This window comes from Centruroides sculpturatus, unplaced genomic scaffold, assembly GCF_000671375.1.
Source record: "Centruroides sculpturatus isolate CEXI.00-Female unplaced genomic scaffold, Cexi_2.0 scaffold550, whole genome shotgun sequence".
Taxonomy (NCBI): domain Eukaryota; kingdom Metazoa; phylum Arthropoda; class Arachnida; order Scorpiones; family Buthidae; genus Centruroides; species Centruroides sculpturatus.
The window spans coordinates 377,817-391,181 of record NW_019384886.1 but is presented as its reverse complement, the minus strand read 5'-3'; the positions used below and the strand labels follow the sequence as shown (position 1 = coordinate 391,181).

The window sequence follows — 13,365 nt, the reverse complement described above, 5'->3', positions numbered from 1 at the left end:
TATATATATATATATATATGATAACTCTTTATAAAATAAATAATTCCTTTATATTTTTTATAAAACTATTAATAACTTCACGAGATCTTATGAATATAAAAATTGCAATAATAGGAACTTGTTCACCTTCATACTTCAAAATTGCTTAACAGATTTTTCATTTATTACATTCAACTAAGCACTTCTGGACTTGGTTCATTTTCAGAATTGATTTCCAGTTTAGATTTTTTGAATCTTTCATAGATATCTTAGAACATTTTAAAAAAATTTTTCAGTGATTTTCAGTTGGAATCCTAGATTTAACTACTGATTTCTTGAGCCAATGTTCTAATTGAATACTGCAATTTAAATTTTAAAAATTTTATTAATGAATATTTCTTCTTTTTCTAAAATGGTTTCTTTTAAATTCTAATTCTAAACCAACTTTCTTGGTTCAGAAATTAGAATTCCAATTGAAAGTCACTGAAAGAATTTTAAAAAGTTCTAAAACATTCATGAAAGATTCAGAACACCTAAACTGGAAAACAACTCTGAAGATGGACAAATGAAGTCTGAAAGCAATTTGTTGATAAAGTATAATAAATAGAACTCTATTAAGTAGTTTTGTATGTATTGTAGGTATGAATGTATGTTTATTGTAATAGAGGTGTTCACCTTCTTGTTATTAATTATTGGTTTTAAATTTGTAAAATTATATTGAAAGTTACTGTAAAGTAGTTCATTGTATTTAAAATATTTAGTTTGATTTATTCTTACTTTTCTGATATTTAAATTATATATTTTACAGGGTTTCCCTCACTGGGAAAACTGGAAAATATCAGGGAATTTTATATTAATCAGGGAAACTTATATTTGATGTAAAGTCAGGGAATTCATTCGTTTTTCTGGAAATTTATTGACACTAAATTGATAGTTTTGAAATGAAGGAATTTTTAAAACTAAAAATGTTTTAAAATCTTATTGCATTTTTCAATATATGTGCACATGATATAGAGTTTTAACCAATGATATTGTTTTATATAAGTAAAAAATATTAAAACAAAACTTATTAAATTAATTAAATGGTCATATATATTCTTTGTTAGATTAGAAATTTTTTGGAAAAACTATAATTTAAAGCATATTAAAGTAAGTAGCTTATTCAGCCCGGAATATGACATTATGACATATATATTAGTAGTTCCCAAATGATGCTGTTTTGTTTCTTACTAACTCTGAACTGAAAACAAAAGTTGTTTTTTACATAGAAGCACTACTTAGCTAACTTGTTCCAATATTGAAAAAAGTAATATATTTGCAATTTGGTAACTTCAGAGGTTGCTATCAAAGTTTGTAACACTAAANTTTACTCTTTAAAACCTTTTCCTGTATGATATAGCCAATATTTGTCAAGTTGACAAATTTAAGAAGTACAACAATTGAATAAAAGGACAAGAAGCTCTAAACACAAGCTACTTTGCTTTTTCACTGAATAATGTAAATTTTTAGACTCCTTTCTGGGTGGTTACTTGTTTGAATTTGATACTCTTGAGCTCTCTCCTCATTTTCTTAGTCATAATTAGTTAACAGTGTAATTTTAACATTTTTTGATTTTTTAAAATTGTATCAGTGCCTCAGGAAAGCAGAGCAATATTATCAATGTTCTAAAACCAATGTGAACTTAGGCCTGAAACACAAATGCATAAATGCAGATGTAAACAGAACTGTTTTCTAAAGTTTCTGCCAAAACTGAATGCACAATTGAGTAGAGCAAGTTTTTTTGCATGCTGAAAAATTTTCTAACAGTGAAGTCTATGGGAAAAATCTTTCATTGTGATGTTCACTCTAATTTTTTATGTTTGACTTTATAAAAACACAAATATTTCAAATCAATCAGATTCATTTTAAAAGCAGAATATACTATTGAAAATTACTAATGAATTTATTGAGAATATGACTAATGATTTTTCAGTTTAATTTTTTAAATGCTTGTGTATTGGAACATTCATATTTCATTGCTGTAATTACAAAATGTCTTGTAAACTTAGCCATGGTGCATGCCAAATTTCTATTATATTTATATATACATACTCATATGTTTCTTGCATTTTATAAATATCAGACATAATGTCTCATAAACAAATATGTCTTTTGTATGCTTTAACAAATTTTATAATCTTTCCTGAAGTCCACTTTCTGTTCATTTTTTTAATATTAAAAAGAATGTGTGTTTAATTATCAGTTACATTGTATTCTCTTGCATAGTATGTACCTAGTAATAATAATTAATAATATAAATATAACTTTCAACAGCAAAATCTTCACATGCACAGATGGACTAGCATGACAATTCATATTAACATGTGCAACTCTTACTGGCACTCCAAAAGTCACTAGTACCAGCAAATCCATGCATGTGTATATCTGGTCTAACCCTCATTTAGGGAAATTGACATTTACTATTTCTTGCTCCTGCCCAGAAGATTTAAGTGGTCAATGCAAACATTGCAATGCAGTCCTTTTGTTTGTTAATTGGGAAGAATCATTACTGCTAGAGGAGTATCAAGCATTGACTGTGAAAGAAAATGGGGTACATTAAAAACACTTGCATAACAGATGCATGCAACTGCTTTGAAAGTGATTGCTGTTCTAAATAGTGGGCACAAGCTAAAACTCCTTCTGGAAAGTGCAAGAAATACTGCATTACATACACACTTTTTTGAGTCTGCTACAGCACAATGTGTTCAAAATGCTGACAATATTCCTGTTTACAAGACAAATATGTGACAACTAGACAAGTGGATATTTAATGTAATTATAAGGAAAATATAAAATATAGACTTTCCCTTTCTGAATAAAGAAGAAAGACTGTGTAGCTTAGTGGACTGTAAGATCTTGATTTTTGTACATTCATGATATTTTTAATTTTTTAAACTGTTGTGATAGTTTTATCTTAATGAAAGCAGTTCAAATAGAATATATTAATTATACAAGAGTACCAAACAGTTCTGTGTCAAAATCGGAAAGCATACTTAGGATAACTTCTAACAGATGCTATTGATATTTTCCAAGGAAAACAGACAAAGATGATACACTGAAAAGTTGCATCAAATGTGAAACAATAATAAAATTTTAGAGGTAATAGATACACTCAACTTAGATTAAAGTGGGAAGAAATGGCACTGAGAAAATGTGTAGAATGTTTTGGATCTGAAGCAGCTGTCCAAAAATTAGGCCTGGTTGTGCACCCAAACTTTTTGTTTTTTGCTTGCTCTTCTGATGCAATTGTGGGAGATGAAGTGATTGAAATCAAGTGCTTGTGAGAAGGGTAAAAGCAAACTGAATGTGATTTAATTTGGAAAGAAGAAGTAAACTATGTTGAAGAAGTGGATAGTAAATATAGATTAAAAACTTCTTATGGACATTCATTTGAATCTGTCCATAATAATCTATCCCTTTTAGATTTGGAAGGATGCCATCTTTTGCTTATTTTCAATCTACAATGAAGAAATTAAGTAGTGTTATCTGTAAGAACTTTGTATTCATTATTTGAATTATTAAAAGGGATTGAGAATTATTGTTTTAAATTTCTATTGTCTTATATCATGGAACTTTCAAACCACTTTAAATAAAAATTAGACATGCTAAAAATTGGATTTTATTTATTTTTAACTAGAAATTCTACCATCAAGCATGACAGAATGCTTTTTATGAGTACAGCTCTTGACAAAGCCATTCTTACTTGATGTTGCTCAAGTTGGATTTCATGGCCTTCAGAGGTCTCAATTCTTATTCTTTTAGATCTAGATTTACCTGACCAATTTTACTGTTATGCTTTCCTCTAGGATTTTTTTATAGTGAGTCTTTTTAATTCCACGTTGCTAAAGATGAATTGTATGTACGTTAGTTAGATGAGTGATAACACTTTATAAATAATGGGCTCGTTAGATTGTTACTTCCTATTGGATAATAAAATGTCACGTAGTCACTATGGAAAGATTTTTAATTTTATAGAAGTGACATGATGCCACTATCTTTTTTGGAAGTTTAAATTTTAATTCTAATGAAGTAAGTTTTAAAATAAGCCATTTGACAAAATATTTAAAAGTGCATCTTAAGGGAAATTTCTTCATCAAGCATGAACATCACATGGCCACTGATGTCTCTGCAACATAAGTGCAGTCACTGATCTGAAATCAATAAAACATTTATTCTTACTATAGCTAATATTTCCACAAAATAAGAAGCCTATACTTTCCATTCAAACATAACAAATATAACCAAAATTTCATCTGAATTGAACGAAAATTGCAGGAGTTATAAGGAATTCACATACATATACACACAAACATACACTTTTATATTATTAACAGCTAACAGTCAGTATCAATAAAGAAAAAATGAATCATTGCTTAATATAGGTGGAGAAAGATTAACTGTTCCACAGAAAATACAATATATTGATGATGTAATTGTTAAGATTTCCAATGGCACTTTCTTTTGTAACAGTTGAAAATGCTTTATATGGTTAATTGCTCATTCTATGTGAACTCTCTCAGCAAAAAAGGGATGCATTTTGTAGCCATTACTTTGTGATAGTTATCCCTTTTGTCACAAGAAAGTTGAATGTTTCAGTGTAATCTTTTTGTACAAAAGTCAATTAGAAAACTTTTGTCTGTTATGACAAACTATGCCTGCTATGCTTAAAGTAAGAACTCCTGATTTCTTTATTGTAACAAACTTGTATGATGTTCCTCTCTCCATAGACTGCTTAATAAAAGTGATTACTCCAGATGGAACTATCTCTATTAAAATCTTACAAGTATATGTTCTTGCAATATGAATATGTTAATATTCAACATTTTAAGCAACTAAATTCAATGGTAAATTTTATGCAGTTAAGTATGACAGGAATGTGTCACAATTTGGTATGTTTTCTTGTACACTTTCTTTTAAATGCTTTTGCTATTCTTGATGCTGTAATTAGGCAGGTGCAACAGATGTACAGGCATAGGATTCAGGACAAAGGGGGCTCTAAAATGAGGCATCAGAAAAGGATCAGTATTATATTTTAAATTTCTGGAGCTGATTTTGTAACATTTTTGGTTAAAGTTAAAAAAAATAACTGACTATTTCTATTGTATTTTTTTTTTTTTTTGAAAAAGTGTGCACCAAAAATAAAATCTTGCACAAGTATATGGTAAGTTAGTTATGGTACTGACTAGTTCTTATATATGAGATGAATGTAAACTGTCTTATATGGTACAAACATTTAAAAAAGTGGATATATTAGGGATTACTAGTATAAAGAATTATCATAGTAAAATATTTTTATCATTCAAAAACAGGGTTATAGCATTCTGCAAGTTGGTTTATAAACCACTGTTAGCATTTTCAAATTTAAAGCTTTAAAAGATTGTTAAATATTGAGTAAATAAGGTGCACTTTGGAATGATATGCTTCATATACTAGACTTTGAAGTATGGTTTTATGTCAGTAGTTGTAGTAGATATAATACAGAATAACAATGCCAATTCATTATATGACAAACTTAACTTTGGTTTCATTAAAAAAAAAACAAAATCTTGCTTTTCACATCCAACATATTGGACTGCACTGCAGATTTATACTTTTTTTTTTTTTATAAAGTTCACAAGTAGAATTGAAAAGTGCTCTGTGTAGTAAAACAATTAAAATTGAAATCTTTTTATCTGAATCTAAAGTGGTTTTGAAACTAATTTTTCATACATGCTTATGAAGTATGTTGCACTGGATAAATTTGTTGACATTCTTTTCACTTACACTGATTTTTTTTCTTACTTTTTAATGTCCTAATTCCAATTCTGACTGTTGATCACTGCTATATGTAATATCAGTTGATTCATGCTGAAGTAATTCATTTTGTAATGGTTGAGCTAGAAAATATATTAGAGGAGTTCATTATTTTTAACAGGTTCTAATCTATAAAATAATTCTAGTTTTAATGTTTTAAATGTGAGAGATTTGCTACAATTGTCATTCACCATCTGATAGTACTGCTTGTACATTTATACTCAGTGCACTGTGTATCACATGAGGCAGAATGACTAGGTTTACCTAAGTGTTCTAATCAGTTCCTGGATATTTACTCAAACAGTACAAAAATCATCATATCTGATATATTGCACACAAAAACTATCAATTATTGACAATATCAAAATGAAAAATCCAGCAATGAGTTGCATAGTTGTTATGAATTTTTATTTTAAAAATTAACTTTTATATTATTAAGAAAATTAAATAAAATTTGTAATGAGATTGTTATAAAAGACTTTTTTTATTTTTAATTATTGTATAATGGAAAAAAGCTTAAGTTTGAGTGTAGGGATAAGTTTTATTAAGAAAAAAACCAAATCTTTTAAAGGAGTTAACTTTTTAATGTGATAAAGTAGTTCTCAGTACCATTTTGTCCCATCATCAGATCCAAATGTTAAACTGTTTTACAATCAAACAGAACAGCTGCTTATGCAGTTAGTTATATCATTTTTAAATTTGAACAAAACAGTTTATTTTAAAATCTGAATAAAACTTAAAAGTTTTAAAATTTAAAAAATGCTTTTATGACAACTTACCAGCAGAGATGATTTATTGAGAATTTTATCATGACAAGCCTTATAAAAATCTTAATTGTTTGTACAAAATATGAATGTATGGCATAATACAGATAGCTCTATATTATAAACTTTAACCAGGGGTTTGCTTATTCAATATGTTATGTTTATAAAAGAATAGTATATAAAAAACAATGGATACTGTGCATCTAAAATTGTATAAATTAGGACTATTTTTGGGCAAATATGATTTATTTGACTTAAAATCTTTATTTCTGAAACAGGAAGAGTACATTTTCATAACTTCTGTTGGTTTCCTCTCTGTTCTCAGTTTAATTTGTCACACTTTCCTTCAAATAAAAAAAAATATATGAAAAATTGAAAAAAATGTGTCTCCTTTGCTGTATGTTCCCTTGCAGCCAGGCACATAGCAACATTTTATTGTATTTAAAATATGCTTACATAAAAGTATTGTTAGTATGACTTACGTCCAACTTCTTACTTTTGTTGACAAACTTTTCTGTTGGCTATTTTTATCTTTACTAGTTCTCTGTATTTGCTTATTTGATGCTAGCATTAGTGTGCTTTCTGTGTCAGTTGTGAATACCCATAACATCAGTGGAAGAAGCTCTATCAAATTATTAAAGTAGTAACTTTACTAAAATGAAAATTCAAAAATAATTTTCAGGCAATACTGTGAATATTTTATAGTAGAAAATGTTTCTTCTGTGTTTAAGTTTTATTTTTAACATCTTTGGGGCAAGAACAATACTAAGCATTATAGAATTAACAAATTTAATTGAATATTGCATTATTGCATAATTGAAAATTTTAGTATTAAGTTAACAATAGAATAAAATTATAATCATTTACAATTTGAAATAGAAAAAAATTGAATTTGAAGAAATGATATAAGTAACATTTCTTTCTGTTGAGCAATATTTTCACGATTACGTTAATATTGATATACGAGGGTGGTTTTTTGCAAGCTGTGATGATCCATAAACAAAGACAAGTGTAAATAACAAAATGAATTTATTACCAAAAGTTAGATACAAACATGGTTACTTTTCAACATAATCACTGGGAAGATTGAGGAATTTGTCACATCTGTGGATGAGCTTTTCCATCCCCTTGTCATAGAATGTTGCCACCAGTGAATTGAGATGGCCTTAACAACGTTGTTTTGAAGATCGTCATTAGTTCATTAGTCTCAAACCTCTGCCTTACTAGCCACATTTTCAGTTTAGGAAAGAGGTGGACATCTTCACACATTAAAAAGTTTTAAAGTGGGTGGGTCTTTACCACCTTTAAACACCCAGCATATAGCCCTGATTTAGCACCGAGTGACTTCCATCTCTTTCCTGAACAGGAAAAGTGGCTAGGAGGGCAGAGGTTTGAGACTAATGACGATCTTCAAAACAACGTTAGGGTTCGGCTCAGGTCATTGGTAGCAACATTCTATGACAAGGGGATGGAAAAGCTTTATGCAAGTTTTTGATGCATTATATTTGCTATTTGGTTATGTCAATGTCTATGTTAGAAGTTTGCAGCTCTTTGTGATGCATTATATATTTTTGTGCATATAAATGACATTTCCTACAAGTATTGTCTGTAAGCATCATGTCTTTTAAAATGTGCTTTCTGAAACCTTTTGCATTTATGATCTGGTCTTGTTTGACACTCATAAACCCATTACAGGTATATCTCGTATTACGTCATTCTCAATTATACATCATTTGTCAGAAAAATATATAGAAAAATAAAAATCAAGTATAAGTCATTTTATTGAACTTTGTCTGTCCGCTACAAATATTGAAATCATAATATCACTAGAAAAGTGTTAAAAGCACATAAAATCATATTAAAATACATACATTTAGAGTAAATGTTAATAATCATCATAAATCGTAGAGAACGAAATATGAAAACATATGTGACTCTGTTGTCATCTTATTTAGCAGCCTTTAAGAGCTCAATATTGGCATTTTCCATGGTAGTTCCAATATCTACTGTTTAATAACTGTATTTGTTATTTAACCTTACAAAATCATCTAATTGTATAATGTCTTAGAGCAAACCCCATTCACAAATAGAGTCCATGATGTACTGTAAGCATCGCCAAATTGTAAACATGTATATTTACAAGTATGTACTGTACATACTGTACATGGTATTCGTAAATTTAGATTACTTTTTTCCCGTACTATAATAAAAACTAAAATTTATTTGTTTGAAAGCTTAAAATAGGTTCTTATTAACCATATATTATTAAAAATGCATTTATAAATAAAATACAGAGCTGGGAATGGTTATTTGCAGTTTAGCCTAGTGACAATTAAATTTGGAGACAAGTAAATTCGACTTAAGTTGCCTCTCCTGGAACCAATTATTGTCATAAGGCGAGGTATACCTGTATTGAATATTATTTAATATATATATATGTGTGTGTAATGTTTTATAGAAATTCATATTTCATATTGTCATGATGATTAATGTGTATGCACTATATAATAATAATAAGCATAAATAACAGATAGTATTAATCTGATTTTAATTAGCATAACAATAAAATTCTGTAACATTTTGTATAAGGTGTATCCAGAAAAAGTAAAAACTGGTGGGTGAAAAAAAAGGTTTATTAAATATAGTATAATATATTGATACATTAAATAAGTTCTGCACACAATTATCACATTAATTAAGCATTTGTTTTATCATTAAACCAACTTTTGTGTTTTCATTGGAAAAAGTTGCTTCAATATATTTCCACTAGTATCAGACATTTTATTTTTTTCCTGATTTCTACTTTTCTATTTAGGAGATTGCATTTGATTATGCAAAAGGAAAAATAAAATGATAAACATTTAGAAAATACTCGCTACTTCACAGAACATATTAAATTTTGCCATCAAAATCAAATACCATAAAATGGACTGCAAGGTTCAAAATGTTAATAAGAAACAATCCTTGTACCTGTTTAATTTTTTTTTTAATTATTATAATAAAAAAATTTAACTAGAAATGCCAATACTGGACTTCCTGACTACAAACAAAAATATAATAATAAAAACAACAATTACTATAAAGCTCAATGTTACAATTTCAGTTCAGTAATTATAACATTACAATTGATTCTTAGTAAAAGTTACAAATTATAATTATTCAAAATCTCAAACATTTAACGAACCTAGCAAAATAAAAACCCTTTGATTAAGGGTTTTTCTTTTGCTAGCACTGATAACTTACAATTTAACAGCTTATGTTGGCCAGCGGAATCTGTTAGAAAATTTTCTGTTTAGAAATCTGTTTAGAAAATTCTAAATAATTTTTACTTACTTTTGTAAATGTGACTACAATATTAAATTAGTGAGATGCAATTTTATTCACTGTTCAAATCTTACTATGAAATTATGCAAATGAAGCTCTCTAGTTTGGAAGTGTGAATAGCAGTTGAGATTTAACATAACATAATCCCCAAAACTCAAAAACATTGGAACAATAATAATGTAAGTGACTTAATACAACTATAAATCAGCTTTTCTCTCACTACTTCACAGAACACATTTTTTTAAGACCATGTTGTTAATGTATGACATTAGTGAACTCAATAAGTGTTCAAATTATTGAAATTGGAAGAAAAACCAATTTTCTCAAAACAAAAAATACTTTTTTATTACATATTATTATGTTTAAGCTTACTTTCTAGTAGTTGACAATTCAAAGCTATTATTTATTGTAACATAAAATAAAAAATTGAGAATAACCTACTTGGAGTAAAGACTTCTAACTGGTATTTTTTAAAGATAAACATAGTAGAAGCTTTGTTTAAACACTATTTAAAACCGTGTATTAAAAATATTAAGTATTGTTTTAACAATTTCTAATGTGTTAAAAATATCAAATGTTATCCCTCTTAATTTGAAAATTGTTTAAGATATTATAGTATACAGATTACATTATTATTCTGATGGATTAAGACACAGAGATGTATCTGAATCCATCAAAAAATTTGCATATATAAACTATGTACTAAAATAAGTAAAGTTGTAATAGACATGGATCTTTGAAGTACCTATTTTAAAAATAATCTCAGTTTTTGAGGGAGAATTACTTCAGTGGATGTAGGATGATCTGTTAACTGAAACTGCAAAAGTTTTATTGCTTTTAGGAGTTATGCTTACTAGAAGTTTTTTATTTATTTTAGTATGCAGTTTATGTATGAAAATTTTCTAATGGGTTCAGATGTACCCTGTATATCTTGCATAGAAGAATATAAAATAATTACCATTAACTAATTACAAGTTTCTATTCCCCATTTCTCATTTATACTGTATAGAGTACTAAAAGATAGTGTAATTAATATTGGTTATATGGGAATGAGAAGAGGGAAAGGAAAGTTATTAGGTGGGTTAAATAAATATGCAGCTAACTTAAATATCCTAATGTCTACAAAAATAAATATTAAAAATATACCTGTGACATTATTGAAAAATTAGAATGTGAAGAAAATTGAAAGTCATGTTAACTATAAAATGTCAGGAAAATAAGAAATTTAGGATTAGAAAGTAAGGGAGATGGAACGTGATTTTAACTTGGGACCATGGTTCTTGAGATGAAGAGACAAGTTTTAATCATCTGATGCTATGTTGGGAGTTTATGGAGGATGCTTAAAAATCTCTTATTTGAAATATTTAAGTAATGTTTCTTGTATGGATGGTACAATGTACAGTACTTAAGCATTGTAATGCAAAAAAACCTCAGGAAGCGTCATTAGCACTTATCAGCTCTGAATTTATCAGCATACCTTCTTTAGTGTTTCATTACAGGAGTCAGCATTGATAGTTGTTCTTTTTGATGAATTTCAAAGGAATGACTTTAATCCCAAAAACCATAACCATGATTTTTGTTGCTATCAACTGTTTGGATAAGAATGAAAAATACAACCTTCTTAGATATCTGGTACAAAACCTTAACTAAACTAATATTTCTGTGCTAATTTATAGCTTATCATTAGGTTTAAAACTTGCTTTAAAATCTTGTTTTTCATTCTTTATGTATATCCAGTTTGCAGTTTTTCATTAACCTGTTAGAACTTTTTGGTTTTTGGGGACTAAGTATGTTAGGTTTACCTTTTTTCTTCTGACGTGGAAATTATGTATCATCATCATTTACAATATGGTTAAGAAACTCATTGCCATCTTTCTGATAATACATTAAAAAGATCAATGCAGCTACCATGTTTTTTTTCTTTGTGGATATTTGACATCATCATTTAGAGTAAAGCTTCTTGAAATTGAGATGCTCCATAATAACTTTATGAATCAAAGTTTGAATATAACTATTATTAGAAATTGTTAATAGCTGTTTTCTGGAATTTCTTTGTTCATTTTCTTGACCATTTGTCATGTCTTTCTGTAAAAACTGATATTTCTTCACATTCTCTTTGTTAATTTTATCTTCTCTATACACTTCAAAAATTTTTCTTTGAATTTTCACTATATAAACATTTTTATTATTTAAAAATAGTATCACTGAATTTCACAAGATAGGGATTTTCAGTTTTCCTACTTATCCTGAATAACTATAGTGAATTGGCAGAAACATTTATAAAATTGCATTACATAATATGCATATTTTTGTTTTTTTAGTTAAGATAATTAGTCTGTTGTGTTAATTTATGAAAACACTTTTAATAAAATATGTACTTTGAATGTTTTTGACATTTACAGTGTCTTTGTTAACTAATTAATGTAACAGACTAATTAACACAAACTGACTAACTGCTTTAACTAGTTTTGTGCATAATAGTATATGCCATGATTATTTGAAATATACATTTTACTTGATACATAAAAACAACACTTTCATTGTGTGTGTGATTGGTTTTTATTTTCTGGTTCAATCTTTTAAATGTAGTGAATTTATTTGATGAATAAGAATGTGATCATTACATAAGAGTTTTATTACAGAAAGAATATAAACAAATTAGACAAGATTTAGAGAGAAGAGATAGCTATTTCCTTTGTTATGAGAAATATATTTATTTACTCAACTAATGATTTTACTAGACTTAGGATATTATTTATTTTATAATACAGGATTAGATTTCAAAAGTCAATATTTACTGAAATTTAAACAATTCAAGAATCTTGGTTCTCACCTAAGTAGAAAACTAAGATTCTTTGAAATTATTTTTTTAGTATTTATTGATTTCTACAAACTCTATTAACGTTGACTTTTCTAAATATATAATTAAAAGAATTAAAAATTACAGTGCTTATCAAGTAAGCATGTAAAAACATTATGAAACACTACATAATGAAAATTTTTCATTGCTCTATTTCAGATCTGATGATGAGTATGAAGATAAAGTTAAATTTCAGATAGGTCTAGATAATAAGGTAGGTTCAGAGGATGCAGCATTAAAGAAGAAAATGATAGATATTGGAAAAGAAGCTGCTATGGAAGCAGAAGTTCAAGCTGCTAAGGAAAGAGCTACTATTCCTTTGGAAATACGAATGAAACAATTTCGAGACATGTTAGCCGAAAAAGAAGTAAGTTTATTTAAACTATAGTAATTCATTTTAAAAATGGTAGTGATAGATTTAAAATTTAAAAATATATAAATATATATCAAGTTTTAAAACAAACAATAAGTTGATATTTATTTAAATATGTTTTTTTGTTAGATTTTACTGTTTTTATTTTTACTAAAGCTCTGTTAATATGTATTGGTAAATAGAAATTGTTTTGTATTATAAATTAAAAAAAAAATTATATATATATATAATTT

The 13,365-nt window shown here is 27.4% G+C and overlaps 1 protein-coding gene across 3 annotated transcripts in view; it reads left to right on the top strand.

The window, feature by feature from the left end:
- Positions 1-13,365, top strand: part of LOC111631110 (transcription elongation regulator 1-like) — a 128,263-nt gene that overhangs the window by 68,718 nt on the left and 46,180 nt on the right. For all 3 annotated transcript variants that reach the window (XM_023375310.1, XM_023375309.1, XM_023375308.1), the window contains one exon: positions 12,919-13,126. In XM_023375310.1, the coding sequence (XP_023231078.1) occupies positions 12,919-13,126 (208 nt within the window). The remainder of the gene's footprint in view (positions 1-12,918; positions 13,127-13,365) is intronic.